General features: G+C 38.0%; 1 protein-coding gene across 7 annotated transcripts in view; it reads right to left on the reverse strand.

The window, feature by feature from the left end:
* The window catches only part of PPP4R1 (protein phosphatase 4 regulatory subunit 1), a 73,720-nt gene that overhangs the window by 30,514 nt on the left and 23,011 nt on the right, over positions 1 to 20,195 (reverse strand). For 4 of the 7 annotated variants that reach the window (XR_012427345.1, XM_005587185.5, XM_045377843.3 and 1 more), the window contains 8 exons: positions 20,002 to 20,086; positions 18,449 to 18,555; positions 13,055 to 13,197; positions 12,414 to 12,560; positions 8,474 to 8,581; positions 8,278 to 8,343; positions 7,145 to 7,303; positions 837 to 964 (listed from right to left, as the gene is read on the reverse strand). Coding sequence is in view for 5 of the 7 variants with exons in the window: in XM_045377843.3 (XP_045233778.2) it covers positions 837 to 964; positions 7,145 to 7,303; positions 8,278 to 8,343; positions 8,474 to 8,581; positions 12,414 to 12,560; positions 13,055 to 13,197; positions 18,449 to 18,555; positions 20,002 to 20,086 (943 nt within the window). In the remaining 2 variants the exon portion in view is untranslated. Of the gene's footprint in view, positions 1 to 836; positions 965 to 7,144; positions 7,304 to 8,277; positions 8,344 to 8,473; positions 8,582 to 12,413; positions 12,561 to 13,054; positions 13,198 to 18,448; positions 18,556 to 20,001; positions 20,138 to 20,195 lie in introns of all 7 variants that reach the window. The other 3 variants (XR_012427344.1, XM_065534223.2, XM_045377840.3) reach the window with 1 other exon arrangement.

Here is a 20,195-nt window from a genome sequence, read left to right on the forward strand (position 1 = left end):
GAAAATGTCCATTAGCATCATGACAAGGGAGGGTAAAGATACTACGGTAACTCAAGCATTATAGCAGGGACTGTTTCAAAAACTTGTACAAGTGCATAACTGTAAAAGTTTGTGTACATTTCCCACATACTAATAAGTTAGGCTTGAATTAATTTTTCCCCTAAATATATATTATAATAAATTCTAAAAATTTAAATTTAATAGAAAATTTTTGATGCAAAAACATTTAAAAATAAAAATCCCAGTTGACTCTTTAAGCTTTATTTAAAACTCTGGTTTCCCTATGAGACTGATATACTTAAAACTGATATACTGGCTAATAAATATACTAAATTGGTGTTAATCATTCCAATGCTTTCTCCTTAAACTGACAGATTACAATCACCATTGACAGAGAATCCAAGATGCACAACTAAATTATTTGACAGAAAAGGACAATAAAACCTATTCCTAAATTAAGTTTTACTCCTTAAAAAACAAAAAACAAAATATTACACAGTGTATAACAATTACCCTGTATATTGTAGATATCAATGAATGACTGACTAGGTAAATAATGTATTAAATAAACGTTTTTTTAGAAAGTCATAATCTATCATTTAGTTTCCTATGTGCCAGGCAACTACCTAATTGTGTTACATGCATCTACTCATTCGATATGTAACCAAAGAGATACTTAACAAACAAATGCAGTTAAAAAAAAGCTCTATAAAAATATTCACCAATTTTTATACTCAAGAGAAACAGCAAACTATCAAAAAATAACATTTGTTGCAGAATAGTGGAAATAATGTTTAAAAGCAGTACAATTAGAAAACAAAGTTTTAAAATTATACCTATTTTTGTTTTCTACTGACATCTCTTCTGAACTTTTGCTTTCTTCTTTAAAATACTGGCCCGAGCTAGATGGATTAGCAAAAGTAGATATGAAAGGCCCCAGAGACTGAAAAGCTGCTTGGCGAACCTAGGAAGAGAAAAAGGACAATTTAATAAAGGAATCGTTTTTAAAAAGAATTATACACACACACACATTATATATATTTAATAATCTACTTTCAAATGCCAACGTATGTTTAGGATAATAATAAAGCTTTTCTAAAGGAAGCCCAAATTCAGAACTTTAGCTAGGATTGAAAAATTCTTACAAGCTAAGCTATTTTCTCTGGCTGGGCGCAGTGGCTCATGCCTGTAATTCCAGCACTTTGGGAGGCCGAGCTGGGCAGATCGCTTGAGTCCAGCAGTTTGAGACCAGCCTGGGCAACATGGCGAAATCCAGTCTCTACAAAAAATACCAAAGTTATCAGGGCATGGTGGCGCATGTCTGTGGTCCCAGCTACTCGGCAGGGCCTGAGGTGGAAGAAGCAGGTGAACCCGTGAGGCTACGTCTGTAGTGGGCCGTGATCACACCACTGCACTCCAGCCTGGGTGACAGAGCAAGACTGTCTTAAAAAAGCCCCCAAACACCACACACATCAAACAAACAAACAAATCCCTATTGGTTCTTTTTTACTTTCAATTATTTTTATCCTCTCTTGAATGTCTGAACCATGATAATCTAAGTATGAGATACTATAAAACATTTGCATAGAACAAAACTAAAGAAAGTCCTGCTGTGTTCTCAAGAACAAAAAGAATAAGGAAAACCAAGAGTGCCACAAAGAACATAAAAATCAATAAAGTCAACAAAATGTGATAAATATATTTAATGTTTTCAGGTAGGAAAGACTTTAATTTGTTCACTACAAGGAAGCAAGACAGATGTACCAGAAATATAATGTTAACTTAAAATATATGTCACAAAGATCTCAAAGCATAAACTATTGTTCTCGATGACTGTCTCATTTGGGGGTGATAAAAAAGTTATAGAATTTCACTTCATGTCATATTTTTGAAAATGAGAGGTTTTATGGAAGGAAGGATGGATGGACACAATCAGACAAAGGCAATAACAATGGGAAAACTGGTATGTTACTAAAACCTTGACTTTGCCACACACCAATTTCCCTGAAGTTTAGCATTCCTTTTCCTTTGAGGCAGGTCTCGCTCTGTTGTGGAGGCTGGAAAACAATGGTGCTGCCATGGCTCACTGCAGCCTCAAAATCCTTGGCTTAAGTGATCCTCCAACCTCAGCCTCATGAATAGTTGGGGCCTATAGGCATGTGCCACTACATCCAGTTAGTTTTTCTTTTTTTTTTCTTGCAGAGACAGGGTCTTGCTATGCTGCCCAGACTGGTCTTGAACTCCTAGCCTCAAGCAATCCTCCCACCTCTGCCTCCCAAAGTGTTAGGATCATAGGTGTGAGTCACTGCTCCTGGCTAGCATTCCTTTTCTTAAAAAAAAAAAAAAAAAGCATAATACCTTTCTCAAGTTTAAGATAATTATATAGTAAGCATGATTTTTACAAAAGCAAATAAATGTAAAGCATATCTATTATTAGTATTTACTTACTCTTGGAGAAGCATATATAAGAAATGACTCAATTGGTTTTTTAAAAAGGCTAGAATTATATACATGAGAGAGAAAAGAATAGCTCATATGTGTGTAAACTAAGGGTTTTTCTCCTCTTCGTAAGTCACCAAATATTACTTCCATAAAAGGATAAAAGGTCACTTCTAACACTGTATGCATGAATTTAATCTTCTTTGAATATTGTTAAATCTCTGAGCTTGTTCCCAATAAAGGACATAGCTTAATTTATCTAAATCATTAGTTTACCTTGTTGTTAGATTAGAATGAAAAAAGTTTAATGTGGAGGACAAATACACCTTAGAGTGTCTAGTAAGAGTTAATTAAATCCTACTATTAATCTACCTTCTTGATTTCACAAAAACAGAAACTGGAATCCAAATAAAATGACTTCTTCAATGTTACCCTATAGTTACAATGAAATCAGGACTAAAGTCCAATTTTAACTCTCCAACACACCCCACTGCATGTAATTGAGTAATTTTCCAACACTATAAAAATATTTCTACTTGGCCGGGCGCGGTGACTCAAGCCTGTAATCCCAGCACTTTGGGAGGCCGAGACGGGCGGATCACGAGGTCAGGAGATCGAGACCATCCTGGCGAACATGGTGAAACCCCGTCTCTACTAAAAAAATACAAAAAACTAGCCGGGCGAGGCGGCAGGCGCCTGTAGTCCCACCTACTCGGGAGGCTGAGGCAGGAGAATGGCGTAAACCCGGGGGGCGGAGCTTGCAGTGAGCTGAGATCCGGCCACTGCACTCCAGCCCGGGCGACAGAGCCAGACTCCGTCTCAAAAAAAAAAAAAAAAAAATTTCTACTTTCAGCTATTCCTCAAAATAAACTGACTTTAAGCTACTGCTTTTACTACTTTCAATGACTTTAATAAACAACTAATGATTTTAAACAAAGGTTCTGGAAACCACTAAAAAACCCATAAGTCACTCAAAGAATAAATATTAAAGAATTTCAGAAATAAAATTAACTTTTAATCCAATTTTAACTTTTGAGAAGAGATAATACAGTAGATTATAACCTTCCCCAAATGGCTTAACATTGTTCAGACAAAAGACTATCTTGTCTTTTTTTTGCAACTAAATAGGCATAGTTTTTACGCGCGCATATGCGTGTGTGTGTGTGTGTGTGTAAAATAGGCATAAGATACATATTTTTCTCAGATAGGTGCAGCATATAGAGTCTGCCCTCTGTATCCACAGGTTCTGTGAGTTCAACTAATTGCACATTGAAAACATAGATCCATGATGGTTGTGTCTGTACGGAACAAGTACAGACTTTTTCCTTGTCATTATTCCCTAAATAATACAGAATAACAATTACTTACATAGCATTTATGCTGTATTAGATATAAGTAATCTAGAGATGATTTAAAGTGTACAGGAGGATGTGCATAGGTTACATGCAAATACTATGCCATTTTATATCAGAGACTTTTGAGTATCCTCAGATTTTGGTATCCACAAGTGGTCCTGGAACCAATCCTCCATGGATACCAAAGAACAGCTGTACATCTCTAAAATGACTGACACATCCATATTCTCAAATTAATAGGAACTACTGCATGTTACCAATCCAAACAATGACCAAATACATAGCTTCACCAAGAAAACTTTAAGTAAGCTATGCTAATCTTTTCTAACAAGCCGATACAGGATATGACAAAAACATTAACATAATATCAAGGCTTAAGAGTCTTGCCCTCTACGTCAATTTTGTTTTGGGAATGAATATGCAAAGGTCCTGAGACTGATCTCTGCCATGACTGTGTGAGGTGCTCAGCTGACCCACTTCCTGGTGAAGTGAAAATTATAAAACAATAATTCAAAGCCCCTGGAAAAGACCCTAGGAGCAAGCAGCAAATGAAGGGATATCAATTCCAGAAAACTGACAAAATGTCGTATACATCCTAAAAAAGCTGAGACTCTTTTTTTTTTTTTCTTTTTTGAGACAGAGTCTCGCTCTGTCGCCCAGGCTGGAGTGCAGGGGCGCGATCTTGGCTCACTGCAAGCTCCGCCTCTCTGGTTTACGCCATTCTCCTGTCTCAGCCTCCAGAGTAGCTGGGACTACAGGTGCCCGCCACCACGCCCGGCTAATTTTTTGTATTTTTAGTAGAGACGGGGTTTCACCGTGTTAGCCAGGATGGTCTCCATCTCCTGACCTCGTGATCCACCCTCCTCAGCCTTCCAAAGTGCTGGGATTACAGGCGTGAGCCACCGCGCCCGGCCGACCATTTCCTCCTTATACTACCTCCAGTGAGGTGAGGTGTGAGACTGCAGTGTGCTGTAGCCAAGCACACTGGGGTCTGCTCTCCCGCAGCTCCTGGGCACAGGCTGCTTTGCTCCAGCTACCTGATGCTGAGGCCCAGTCCTGAGTGACAGCAGCTGAGGGGTGAGGCTCCTTTGGGTGTGGCACACTGAAAAGGCTGGGGCCCCAAAAGCCACTGGTCCAGCTCACAGGGTGGTGAGTCCTCACCAGGAGAAAGAAGCCAATGGAACCTCAGGCTGCTGCCCTTCCATACCCACCAAGCCCCTGTCATACCAGCGTGACTGTGGGCAGACCCAAAGCTGTACCTCCTAGAATGGGGAAACAGTCTTCACCCAAGCATTCCAGCCAGTCACTAAACAAGCAAATAATGGTAACAAGCCCCATGGGGGAGCAAGGACAACCAGTATCAACGTTACTACATATATTATCTAAAACGTTCAACTCTCAACAAAACATTACAAGGCAGGCAAAAAAAAAAAAAAAAAAAAATTCCATACATTAGGGGGATAAAAGAGATAGGCAACAGAAACTGATTGTGACAGCAGATTTCAGACTTAAAAAAAGACTTCAAAGTAGCTATTATAAACATGTTCAGAGAACCAAAGGAAATGATGATTACAGAAGTAATGGGAGGTATGGGGACAGTGCTGCATCAACTAGAGTATAACATCAATAAAGAGAAATTATAAAAAAGAACCAGATGGAAATTCTACAGCTGAAAAGTGCAATGACTAAAATAAAGTCAATACATGAGCTCAACAGTAGATCTGACCTGGCAGAACAAAGAATTGATCTACTGAAGATAGATCAATAGAGATTATGCAAGCCAAAGAATAGAGAGGAGAAAAAATGAGGAAAAATGAAAAGGGCCTCAAAGAAATGTAGGCCACCGTTAAGCACATTAACATATATACAATAGGAATATTACAGGGAGAGAAGAGAAAGAAAAATATTTGAAGAAATATTGGCTCAAAATTTTTCAAATGTATAGAAAAACGTAACTTACATAACTAGGAAGTTCAATCAACTCAACTCCAAGTAGTATAAACTAAAAGAGCTGCACATACGGATACATCACAGTAAAAATTCTGAAAGTCAAAGGCAAGGAGAAAAATCCAGAAAGCAACAAGAGAAAAATGACACATCCCTTACAAGGGAACCCCAATATGATTAACAGCTGACTTCTCGCAGAAACAGAAGAGGTCAGAGGCAGTGGCATAACACACCCAATCTCACGTTAAGCAAAGCTGTCTTTCAAAATCAAAGGTGAAATAAAGACATTCAAAGATAAATGAAAACAGTTGTTTGCAGAACTACATTAACAAGAAATTCTAAAATTAAGTTTTTCAGGTTGAAAGCCATTTACCCCAGATGATAATTCAAAGAAGGAAGGAAGACCTCTAATCCATAACCTAACCTTCCGCCTAAAGAAGCAAACTAAAAGCAAGCAGAAGTGAGAATAAAGATTAAAATGGAAATTAATGAATAATAGAAAAATAGAGAAAACCAATGAAACCAAAAGTTGGTTCTTTAAAAAGCTCAACAAAACGGACAAACCTTTAGCAGACTGGCCAAGAAACAGAGACAAGACTCCAATTACTCAAATAGGAAATGAAAGAAGAGGCATTACTACTGACATTACAGAAATTAAAAGATGATAAAGGAATCCTACGTATAATCATATACCAACAAAATTAAGTAACTGAGATGAAATGTACAAAATTCCTAGAAAGATACAAACTATGAAAACTGACTCAAGAAAAAAACACCCAACAGACCTATAACAAGTGAAGAGATTGAATTAGGAATTTTAAAACTATCGGCAAAGAAAAGCCCAGGCCCAGACGGCTTCACCACTGAACTCAACCAAACATTTAAGGAATAATCAATACCAATTCTCCAAAAACTCTCCTCAAAAATAGTAGAAGAGGGAACATTTCCTAACACATTTTATAAGACCATTATTACTCTGACAAAACCAGACAAAGGCACCATAAGAAAACTACAGACTAATATCTCTCATGATAAGGACACAAAAATCCTCAACCAAATACTGACAAACTGAATCCAGCAACATATAAAAAGAGTTATACACTATGACCAAGTGGGACTTACTCCAAAGACGCAAGTGGTTTACCATCTAAAAATTAATTAACATAATACAACATGCCAATTAAATAAAAATCAACAGGACTTAAAGTTGTAAACAAACTTTTGTCCTGTTACAAAAAAAACATAAAAACTGTTAATATAGGAGTCTTTCTACTGTCTATTCCTAAAAGTATAAAAAATAATGTATCTTAAATTATAAGTTATTTCTTATGAGGTCAACATTATGTTTGCTTTAAAACGGACACAAATGTATTATTTTATAAAAGTGATAATCAAAACCCTACCCAACGTGAAGGATCACTGATCAAATTAATAAAAAGTGCTGATAATTTGGTCCGTCGGATTTCTTGACATGTTGCACATGAAACTGCCATGAAGCATTCAGCACAAGCCTTTCGGACTCCCCATACATTATCAGAACAAAGCTGGAAAAATCTGGGCAGCTATGTGAAAAGGAAAGAGTTTTGTTAGTTGGATAAAGATAGCAGATTTCATTAGTTACTTCGTTTTCATTTTCTGCTTTGTTTTTTTTGTCTGTTTGTTTGTTTTGAGACAGAGTCTCACTCTTTTGCCCAGGCTGGAGTGAGGTGGTGCCATCTCGGCTCACTGCAAACTCCGCCTCCCGGGTTTAAGCGATACTCCTGCCTCAGCCTCCCAAGTAGCTGGGATTACAGGCGTGTGCCACCACGCCCAGCTAATTTTTGTATTTTTAGTAGAAATGAGGTTTCGCCATGTTGGCCAGGCTGTTCGCGAACTCCTGACCTCAGGTGATCCACCCACTTTGGCCTCCCAAAGTGCTAGGATTACAGGTGTGAGCCACCACGCCTGGCCTCAGTATTTTAAATACTGGATTGTCTTAAAAAGTAGGATCTATTCGTATTTATACTCAACAATTTTCAATAAATCACATCTAATTTATAACTCAACTGGCTATGCAAAAGCACTCTCAACAATCATAGCTTAATGTTATACAAGCGCTTGCCCCTGAACTTAATTATTTTGCATAAGAGATGGCTTCAGAAACTTTTTAGGTATGGTGCCTTATACATCAAGTATATGCATCTTGTGTACTACTTGAAACTAACTTGCTATACATTTAATATGCCATCAACATTCTTGAGGGTTGCAATAAAATTAAAGATTCAATTGAACAAGAATTGATTTGCTTAACAGAAATGGAAGAGGTAAAAACAGATCAATGGTTCTGAAACATATCTATATTTTTAATAAATATCAAAAATATAATTCAAACGCCCAGATTACAGATATTTAAACTCCTAAATTCAAAGTTATTATCTTTCTGGTTTATATTCAAGGAACTGTGTTAATAAAACTTTGGAGTAAATGTGTGCATTTCAAACTTTATGTACTACTTTGTAACACACACTGTTTACTCCTTTGTATCTGCAATGCTTACCAACATTTCTTCAGTAGCTTGCTGGCCAACTACACTGCAAATATCTCCAAAATTGGCAGCACAGACCTGACAACAAAAGCATCATTGACATTTCAAAATATTACACATAGGCTTCTTCTAAGATAATCTTTTAAATGTCATGTATCAGTACATTAACCACTAGCACTATGTTTTTAAACAGAAGAAAAAAAAATACCTTTCGAACGTGAAACATTCTGCAATCGCAGCACATCTCACAAAACCTAGGGAGGATAAGACGCTCTGTAATGTCCTTCCCAACCATGGGAGCCATTTTGCACATTATCTAAAATAAGTAAGAACAAACACACAACTGAAAATATCAAGTAAGGCTCTTTCGGTTAAATTTAAAAACTTAATAAAAGTATATAATTTAAGGAAACAAAATATGATATGGCATCATTATACTATATACATCACAGAAAGTATTCATAGCCAATTATTAATTTCATCTTATCTAAGCAGGAAACAAAGACAGATATTAACCACAATCAATAAAAACAACCAATAAATACTTCATGCCCAGTAAACCCACGGAAAATCCTAACAATTTCATTTTTGTCCAGTTTCCATCTTATTACTACTTCATCATTTTGCCTGGTAATTTTAAAAGCAAAACAAACAAAAATCTACATTTTCCCAATTAAAAAAATTAGTGACTGTTCAAGGGGAAAATTATCCCCAGGAAAGATCTAGATTTAGCATATCTGTATTGCTAAGAAAATAATTCAGTCCTTGCCTTGAAAAGCACCCAGTGAACTAAAGGTCATACATATCAGAACCATGTTCTGGTTTTGCAAAGCTTCAGTTCCAGGGAAAGCATGGACACAGTTCTGATATAGGCATGTTTCAGTTAAAAGCAGACAAAGTGAGGATTAACTTTATTTGAAAACTGGCCCTCTATTTAGATACATTGCTCCCGCAGTTAACACAGAAAGAAATGGGATAGCCTGTCGTCATTTAACAATTCTATCAATTGCTAGACTGTACAAACAGGACAAAATAAAGAAGTAAAAGAGATACATAAAGATTGTAAAGAGAGAAAATTCTCTCTATTCAAATATGACATGGTTGTCTATATAGAAAATCAGAAGGAATCTACAAAGAAGCCACCAGAATAAATAAGTATGTTTAGGAAGGTTGTAGGCTATAAATTAGACTACAAAAATCTATTCTATTTCTACAAATTAGCAATGAACTGGAAAATTTAAAAACAGTATCATTCACAGAAGTACTTTTAAAAAAATATGAAATTGAATGAAATATACTCAAGAACTTTCTGCTGAAAACTATAAAAGATTAAAGATACAAATCAAAGACCTAAATAAATAGATCTACTGTGTTCAGAGACTGTAAAACTGGCAATTCTCTCCAAATTGATCTACAGATTCAACACTATCTCCACGAAAATCCCATCATCATCAGAACTGGAGACAAGGCCTACATCTCCTAAATCCCAAAGTCAGTTTTGTTTTTTGAATAAGCATCTCCATGCTCTAGTTAACAATTCAAAGTTATGCTGTATATCACTGATGTAGCATAACTAAATTTATTTAAAAGTGAATTATTTTATTAAAAAATTAGTTTTTATTAAGAAATAATTATAACTTTTCTATCAAGATAGAGAAAATATGGAAGCCAAGGAATATAAAACATGACCAAGGCCAGGCGCGGTGGCTCAAGCCTGTAATCCCAGCACTTTGGGAGGCCGACACGGGCGGATCATGAGGTCAGGAGATCGAGACCATCCTGGCTAACACGGTGAAACCCCGTCTCTGCTAAAAAATACAAAAAACTAGCCGGGCGCGGTGGTGGGCGCCTGTAGTCCCAACTACTTGGGAGGCTGAGGCAGGAGAATGGCGTGAACCCGGGAGGCGGAGCTTGCAGTGAGCTGAGATCCGGCCACTGCACTCCAGCCTGGGCGGCAGAGCCAGACTCTGTCTCAAAAAAAAAAAAAAAAAAAGACCAAAAAACAAACACAACTGTAAGAGAATCATGAGATTCCTACTACCACTGGATATAGTTTTTAAATTTTTTATTATAATGTTTTACTAATTTCACATTGCATCGAGAATGATAATACAGCAAGTTAAACGGCTCAATATAAAACAAAAATTAGGCCAAGACGAAAACTGACTTCCTTCATTGAAAAAATCTTCAAGTAAAAAAAGAAATAGTGATGTTTTGAAACTAGGAAGAAGCGGTGGTTATACAACTTTGTGAACATATTCAATGCCACTAACACTTTAAAATGATTTTATGTCATGTAAGTTTCACTTCAATAAAAACATTACTGAAAAAGTAAATTTATTATTAACTGGTAACTGAGTATCTAAAAATAATAGATTCAAGAAATTCTTCAAGGGAAAGAGACTAGAAAGATCATCTAATTCATCCCACTAATGATAATCCAGAAGCACTACATATAGTGTAATTTTTTAAAAATATCAACAAAGATGTAACCATATTATTTTAGGTTTAAGGAGTGAACTCTTACTATCCAAATAGATTTGAATAAATTTACCATCAGAATTACTACTATCCGAACTCAGGAACCACAGATGTGAATCACAACAGATACTACTCCATTCTAATTCATGCCCTCTCATGGCCTTCAAGTAATCAGAATATTTGCAAACTAAGTAAAAAAAACCCAGAATCTTCCTATTACATTTGACTTTATGATGTGCATAATGGCTTAACAATCTGTATATTCTTCTGATAACCATCAATGATGTCCTATTTCCCGGGAAATGTACTTGCCTGACCATCCTTCCCACAAAGACCGTACCTGTCAGAGCAGGAGCCAAGTATTATTTTATTTCCACTGTGCTGACAGTGCCTAGAAAAGTGCTCAATACCTGCTGAAGGGGTTCAAGTGTTTCTTCGTTCAATACAGGGTTTTTAAAATTTTAACTGCACTGATAAAATAACCATTTCAGTTTTCCATTTTGACATAATAATTTACAATTATTTATTGTTTTCTTATTGTTTGCAGAAGGTACATTTTCCTTTGTAAGCATTTATGTCCCTTTCTAGCCCTGATTATATTTCAAATTTAATGATTTGTGGCAACTTTAACAGAAAAATGTTAAACAAGGTAAAGCAGCCTTTTCTTTTTTTTTTTTTTTTTTTTTTTTTGAGACGCAGTGTTGCTCTGTCGCCCAGGCTGGAGTGCAGTGGCCGGATCTCAGCTCACTGCAAGCTCCGCCTCCCGGGTCTACGCCATTCTCCTGCCTCAGCCTCCCGAGTAGCTGGGACTACAGGCGCCCGCCACCTCACCCGGCTAGTTTTTTTTGTATTTTTTAGTAGAGACGGGGTTTCACCGTATTAGCCAGGCTGGTCTCGATCTCCTGACCTTGTGATCCGCCCGTCTCGGCCTCCCAAAGTGCTGGGATTACAGGCTTGAGCCACCGCGCCCGGCCCTTTTTTTTTTTTTTTTTTTTTTTTAGACAGAGTCTTGTTCTGTCAACCAGGCTGGAATGCAGTGGAATGATCTCCGCTCACTGTAACCTCTGCCTCCCAGGTTCAAATAATTCTCGTGCCTCTGCCTCCAGAGTAGCTGGGATTACAGGCATGTGCCGCTACACCCTGCTAATTTTTTTTGTATTTTTAGTAGAGATGGGGTTTTGCCATGTTGGCCAGGCTGATCTCAAACCCCTGGTCTCAAGTGATCCTCCCACTTTGGCCTCCCAAAGTGCTGGGATTACAGGAGTCAGCCACTGCACCCAGCCCAGCCTAATTTTTTTTTTTCCTTGAGGCAGAGTCTTGCTCTGTCACCCAGGCTGGAGTGCAGTGGCCTGATCTTGGCTTACTACAACCTCCACCTCCTCCCAGGTTCAAATGATTCTCCTGCCTCAGTCTCCCAAGTAACAGGGACTACAAGTGCACACCACCATGCCTGGGTAATTTTTGTATTTTTTTAGTAGAGCCAGGTGTCACCATGTTGCCCAGGCTGGTCTCAAACTCCTGATCTCAAGTGATCCACTCACCTCAGCCTCCCAAAGTGCTGGGATTATTAAAGGCATGAGCCACCGCGCCCGACCCCAGCCTAACTTTTAATAAGCACCTCTTATCAGCCACATTTTGCATAAACGGAAAAATGCCATTTGACTTACAGCCACAGCTTCTGTTTTCACGTCATCATTGCTATCTGGGGCTGTCAGCTCTATGAGGACAGGGCACACTTTGGTCTCCACATCAAATCGTTCAATGAGCTCCTGCTCCAGCAGAGCCAACAAAGCTGCTTGACTTGTTTTCCTCACCTAGGAGAAAAATAACAACACAGACAAAGTACATATGCGACACAACAAAATTCTACCACTTGACTTTTAAAACAAAGATTTCTCACCTCAAAGGGACCCATAACTGGCAAAACTCTGCAAATAAATGTTTGTGTTTATTTTCTTCAACTATTACAAAGACTACAGAACTTGGTAGATTGTGTTGTAACAGAGGAAGTGGACAGAGCCATCCTGGTAAAAGGTGCCTCACAAAGTAACAAACATTTTGAGGGACCCCTAGGAGGTTACCAAGTGACAGTGCAGTTAACTAGGCATTGTCTATAATGGCATTAAAGGGATCTACTAGATTTGTCAGACTCTAAACACACCTTGTCTAAGATAAATGTTCATTTTTGAAAAACAGTAACCGAGTTAAAGAGGAAAAAAACATTCCAAAGAGAACACTTAGGCTAGGCTATTCTCCATATATTACACTACGCAAATTTCTTTTAAGAACATATAAATGGTACTCTTACCTGATTATTCTGATCTGCAAGATATCTAACCACAATAGGTAGTAAGAATTTGGAAAAAGCGTATGGTATTGAAGGCCGGTTTTCTTGACAAAACAGTGCGATGTGAGGCACCTGTTCCATCAGCTCCGCTCTCACAGTTGGTTCTATTGAGATAACAGCAATGTGAGCAAACATGTTCTCCTGCAGCAACAAAACCTTTATCTGGACTTGAGGATACTTAGGAAGGCTTTGGATTTTCATCTTCAAAATATAAAGGACTTGGGACAACATCCTTTAATTCTGCAATCCTTTTCAGAATCATACACAGATCAATCCCATGAGTGAAAGGAGGACCTTATCTTCACCCCAAGCTTCTGTTGTTCACAGTATGCACTGAGTATCTAACCATTTCTTAACAATAAATTTATTCATCACCTACACTGTGCCACACTGTGCGAGGGGTTAAATATCCTATCTGATATTTACATCAATACTGTGATACATACATAGTATTATCGATAAATTCCACTATTTAAGAACCTACTAGGACAAGTCATAAAAACTAGCTCCTAATCTCAACTTAGTCAATAAATGAAAGATACATAATTAGACTTAACTAAGACTAAAAATGGGTAAATGAAAATTAAAGGTGACAAGTATTTTTTAAAAACCTGAAAAGACCCAAGTGCATATGGCAAATTTAAATGTGAGAAATATGGCATTTCAAATCTCTGGGCTTCAAAAAGATGAAATGTCTAAGAAGCAGCAGTAGGAAAATCAGCTAGTTAGCACGGAACGAAAGTACCTACTGCACATCATACATAAAGATCAAAAGTACTAAAAGATAATATTAAATGTTCAATCTTGAGACGGGAAGACAAAACCCAAAAATCAACCATAAGACCAACTAATTTTACTTTATAAAAACTTTATTATAGGCTGGGTGTGCCTATAATCCCAGCACTTTGAGAGGCCGAGGCGGGCAGATCACTTGAGGTCAGGAGTTCGAGACCAGTCTGGCCAACATGGTGAATCCCGTCTCTACTAAAAATACAAAAATTAGCCAGGGGTGGTGGCACATGCCTCTAATCCCAGCTATTCCAGAGGCTGAGACAGTAGAATCACTTGAACCCGGGAGGTGGAGGTTGCAGTGAGCCAAGATAGCGCCACTGCACTCCACTCTGGGCGACAGAGCAAGACTCTGTCTCAAAAACAAACAAATGAAAAAACTTTATTATAGATAACAGATACCATATTCAGTTAAAAGGGAAAACAGCCTGGGAGCATATTCATGTATAACAGAGTATTAGGAAGTCAACTACACAAAGAACACACTGTTCAAATAAATAATAAGAAAGACAATAACGATACAAGTAGGCAATTCATAGAAGACATGCAAGTGACTGAAATACAGACAGACATGATGGATTATCAGTAACAAGTCACTGTATTGGACCTAACTAGAACTTTGGTGCCCATTATCATTATGCATTATTAAAATTACATTAAATACGTATGAATGTGTCTACTAGGATTTCAGATCTCAACAGAGAAACTGACATAGCTTTAAATAGAAAATATGGTATTTTACAAAGTTCAGAATCTTATCAACAAACCAATATCTGGAATTTCTATTATACTGTTGTACCACGTGAAGTTGGCCAGATATGAACAAAATAGAGTGTTTCTGTTTTGAAGAAAAAAAGTAAACATACAGGCCTCTGCTATTCTCACGGATCCTGAATTTTCTAAGTTAACACTGACAATTGCTTATATTTTTGAAGCAAAAGAAGGACATAAGTTATGGTTTCAGTTAAAAATGAAATAAGCAACTTTTCTTTCCTCAAAGCCCTGCTTAGGCAAATAGACTAATGGGGCGGGGGGGGGGGGGGGGGGAAGCCCAGAAACAGACACATGCATGTATAGACAACTGATTTATTACAAGGTGAACTGGGAAAGATGGCCTTCTCAATAAAGGGTATTGTGTCAACTGGCTCCTCATATTAAAAAAAAAAAAAAAAAAAAGAAACTTGTCCTCCACTTCATATCATGCACATGAACAAATTCCAGGTGGAATACAGATCTGAATGTCAAGGCAAAAAACAATAAGGCTTCTCTGTGTTAGAGAATACAGGAAAAGATATTTATTATGACTTTGAGATTGGAGAAAATCTCTAAGAAGACAAAAGCAGCACAACCCATAAAGGAAAAGCACTTCTCTTCTTTAAGAAGCATCACTATGAGCGCAAACACAAGGCACAGAGTGAAAAAGATATCTTCAATACACATCAACAACATAGGGCTCATATGCAGAATGAATTCCTGTAAATCTGTAAGAAAACGACTGCCAATTTTTTAAAGGGGGAAGAGACTTAGACATTTCAAAAAAGAAGCCGGGCATGGTGGCTCATGTCTGTAATCCCGGCACTTTGGGAGGCTGAGTTGGGTGGATCACGTGAGGTCAGAAATTCAAGACCAGCCTGGCCAACATGGAGAAATCCCATCTCTACTAAAAATACAAAAATTAGGTGGGCGTGGTAGTGCATGCCTATAATCCCAGCCACTCGAGAAGCTGAGGCAGAAGAATCACTTGAACCCAGGAGGAGGAGGTTGTAGTGAGTCCAGGTCGTGCCACCGCATTCCAGCCTGGATGACAGAGTGAGACTCCATCTCAAAAAAAAAAAAAAAAAAAGGATACCCAAATAGCCAGTAAGTATATAACCAGGTATGAACTTCACTGGCTATTGAGGAAATGTAAATTACAACCACAATGAGAAACCACTACACATCCATCCATTCCAGGGGAAAATAATAAAAGCAGTTGGTAAATTTTGGGGAATAAAAAAATCAAGATAAAAGCTAATGAAAGGTAAGGCAGAAGACTGAAAGGTTCTCAGCTGCTTATTTGTCTAAACAAAGGATACATATTTCATTCACTTCAGAGCTATATTATTCAATAGTCTTTATCTTACCCAGATATCACAATAAGCCCAGTCCTACAAATTAGAAACCTCAGGGTGAAATCCTCTCTCTTCCTCACTCTATCCGGAGGTTAGCCTTGGAATCCCTCCCAGCACTTCAATTTCTATCCAACAATTCATCCTTATAACAATTAACTGGCTGGTCACGGTGGCTCATGCCTGTAATCTCAGCACTTTGGGAGGTTGAGGCAGGTGGATTACTTGAGGTTAGAGAAGTTCCAGACCATCCTGGCCAACATGGTGAAACCCCTTCTCTACTAAAAATACAAAAATTAACTGGGTGTAGTGGTGCATGCCTGTAATCCCAGTTACTCGGGAGGCTGAGGCAGGAGAATTGCTTGAACCTGGGAGGCAGGGGTGGTTGCAGTGAGTGGAGATCACGCCACTCTGCTCTAGCTTGGGCGACAGAGCAAGACTGTCTCAAAAACAAAAACACCCAATTAATTGGTATAGTCTTCCAATTAGTCTTCTTGTCACCCATCTTTTTCACCATATCAGTTCATACTGCTACACCACACTGTTCTAAATCACAAAACAGGTAAAGTCATCAGCATGGTTTGTTATAAACCTTTACAATCTAGCCCTCACCTACCTTATTTAACAGCCTAATTTTTCTAACCTGGAAACTCAGCAGGTTAGTCTCATTGTCAGGTTGGCCTCATTGTTGACCAAACGGGCCACCTTCTTGAACTCCTCTGTCTTTTCCTCTCCTGGGTGCGCCCTTTCCCCTCTCTATACCTCATGATTCTATCAAATCCAACGTAAACGTCACTCACTTTCTGAAGCCTGCCCCGATCCTTCCCACTGTAATGTACTGTTTATATGTTGGCTGCATTCACTAAACTGTTAATTTGACGACAGAAATCCTTGTTCACCTTAATGACTGCTCTAGCATTTAATCTAGAACCTGGTATAGAGTAGGTACTGTTTGATGTATACTGAATGAATAGAATTATGTCAATAGAGACATTTACTATGAACTTACCAATGTGAGAACATATTTTAAAATACACACACACACCCCCACACACTTACCAAAAAAAACTCTAGAGCTGGTAAACAGATAAAGGAAAACACAAATCCATCCTTAAAATATCTGTCTTTACTAAGGAATAAAACCATAATAGGCTTAACAGTGCCATGAATTTACATTAAATTGTTAGTTAACTTAAATCAAATTTAAAAAATAAGTAAAAATTATACTTGATGAGACCCCTCCTAAAACCATTTTAGAGCAAGCATATACATAAGCAATTATGTACACAAAGGTAGACTATTGCTCAGTTAAGCCTATAAATGTTGTACCCACCCTGTAAGAATATTAGGAACATTTAAGGCTTATGTAAACATTTAACATATTCCCATTAAAATGAACTGTTCATCAAAAGATGAGTTTGTCTAAAAATTAAAAGATGGGGCTTGCTGAGATGCCAAAAAGTCTGTCAGAGATGGAAAATATACTTTAATAAAGATAACAGATTTAAGGAAAAAAGTTTTAGAATTTATTTTTGGATTGTTTCTAAAATCAAGTATAAAAATATGCTTAATATTACCTTAAAATAGTTTCATGTGTTAAGTATATTTTACTACAACAAAAGACATATTTGTAAAAACTCTAACATCACCATTTTCTAAGCTTCACATCAAGTTTACCTCTTTCTTAAGCAGACTTTCTCATTTTCACTTTGGAGATAAACCAGGTGTAGTTTTACAAATGGTTAACCAACATTTTTTGAAAGTGAGAAACCACACAGAAAGCAAGCTTTCTATATTTGCCTAAAACAATTTATAGGCCGGGCGCGGTGGCTCAAGCCTGTAATCCCAGCACTTTGGGAGGCCGAGACGGGCAGATCACGAGGTCAGGAGTTCGAGACCATCCTGGCTAACACGGTGAAACCCCGTCTCTACTAAAAAATACAAAAAACTAGCCGGGCGAGGTGGCGGGCGCCTGTAGTCCCAGCTACTCGGGAGGCTGAGGCAGGAGAATGGCGTAAAAACCCGGGAGGCAGAGCTTGCAGTGAGCTGAGATGCGGCCACTGCACTCCAGCCTGGGCGACACAGCGAGACTCCGTCTCAAAAAAAAAAAAAAAAAAAAAACAATTTATAGCCTTCTCCATCTCTTTTAATGTATTCAAAATTATTCTAGATATTATTAATCCTAAAATATTAATATACATGATGCAAAACAATATTTTTAGACTTGTTTTGATGAGAAATTTCTAAAATTAAACTAAATGAGACTACTGTAAAATGTCCAGGTCTCAGTAACACATTTTACTTTTGTTGTCATGGATGGCTTTGATAATTACTTAGGAAAGATTTTAAAGCCATCTCATATCACATTAATTTTTTCATTAGTTTTTAGAAACACAAATTTGGTCAAAGAAACCTTTCTAGAACAGAGTAAATTCACTTTCTCCACATGAACATATACCTGAATCATCGGCCAATCTGCTAATTCTTTCCAAAACAGCGATACAATCTCTTTCATCATCGCAGACTTCCCTCAAGGTATCCAGCAAACTCCGGGCCACCATTTGTCTACACAGAAAAACAAGATTACGTATGTTCAATGGCATCAACAGCTAATATCCAGAATTTTATTTTTTTGAGACAGGGCCTCATTCCTGTTGCCCAGGCTGGAGTGTAATGGTGCGACCACGGCTAACTGCAGCACTGACTTCCCTGGCTCAGGTAATCCTCCCACCTCAGCCTCCTGAGTAGCTGAGACTACAGGCATGCACCACCACACCTGGCTAATTTTTAAATATCTTTAGTAGAGATGGGGTTTCACCATGTTGCCCAGGCTGCTCTCAAACTCCCGTGCTCAAGCAATCCACCTGCCTTGGCCTCCCAAAGTGCTGGGATTACAGGCATGAGTCACTGCGCCTGGCCGGTATCTAGAATTTTAAAAGACAAAATCTACACATTTTTAAAGAAATTTTTTTCAGGCCGGGCGCGGTGGCTCAAGCCTGTAATCCCAGCACTTTGGGAGGCCGAGACGGGCGGATCACGAGGTCAGGAGATCGAGACCATCCTGGCTAACACGGTGAAACCCCGTCTCTACTAAAAAATACAAAAAACTAGCCGGGCGAGGTGGCGGGCGCCTGTAGTCCCAGCTACTCGGGAGGCTGAGGCAGGAGAATGGCGTAAACCCGGGAGGTGGGGCTTGCGGTGAGCTGAGATCCGGCCACTGTACTCCAGCCTGGGCGACACAGCGAGACTCCGTCTCAAAAAAAAAAAAAAAAAAAAGAAATTTTTTTCTTATTACATTATTAAAACATATATTAGGTCTATAATTTTCTAAGTGGCAAATGGCAGTATTGATTTTATTTTAACAAGATGAGACTGAATATTTACAACATTTTTTTAAATCTTTATCTAACTGATTGGGCAAAAAGTCACCAAAAATTCATTTCAGTTGTCTTTCAATTATTATAATGAAAAAACACATTCATTATACAAAATGCTATCCTTACATATTTTTAACAGTATGAGTTTTGCATAGCTATACCCAAAAAATCTGAACAGACTTTTTGATTTCCCAGAAAAGTGTGATGTAAGTGGTCTGGGATCGTGGCCGGACAAACACAATGCAGCAGGAAGAGTGCTGGCTCTTGGTCACTGCCATGTGACCCAATGACCTTGAGCATCACCTGTCACACAGCAGGTATACAACATCATGTGTTGAAGGAATAACGTACTTTCCAATAAGCAATTTATATGAATACCAAAATTATGTCCAGTGGCAGAAAAGCAATGGTAATTAATGGTAATTTTTTTGCAAAGAAAGCATGTTGTATGCTTACTAGGATCAAAGAATAAACAAGTACAAAACTGCTCATGCTATGATTACGAATAAAACTTGGTGACTCAGATTGTGCCTGTTAATAATACCTCCTTTAAAATGGATACTTTCATTTTCCCTACTGAGGTTAGTAAAACCACCCTTCCACTTCCACTTTAACAAAAAGAATATGCACATACCTGTTAAATACGTTCTCACTTGCAGCATACTTGTCCAATCTCCCCAGGGGCGTCAACATTTCATCTTGTGAGACAAAGTCCAGGGCTGAAGGTATAATAATCACATCAGACTCTGAGCTGTAGTCATCCACACCAACTATCAGAGATATCAGAAATACTCCTTATAACACTTTGAAACTAAAATGTACCCCTTG

Source organism: Macaca fascicularis, chromosome 18 (genome assembly GCF_037993035.2).
Source record: "Macaca fascicularis isolate 582-1 chromosome 18, T2T-MFA8v1.1".
In the NCBI taxonomy this organism is placed as follows: Eukaryota; Metazoa; Chordata; class Mammalia; order Primates; family Cercopithecidae; genus Macaca; species Macaca fascicularis.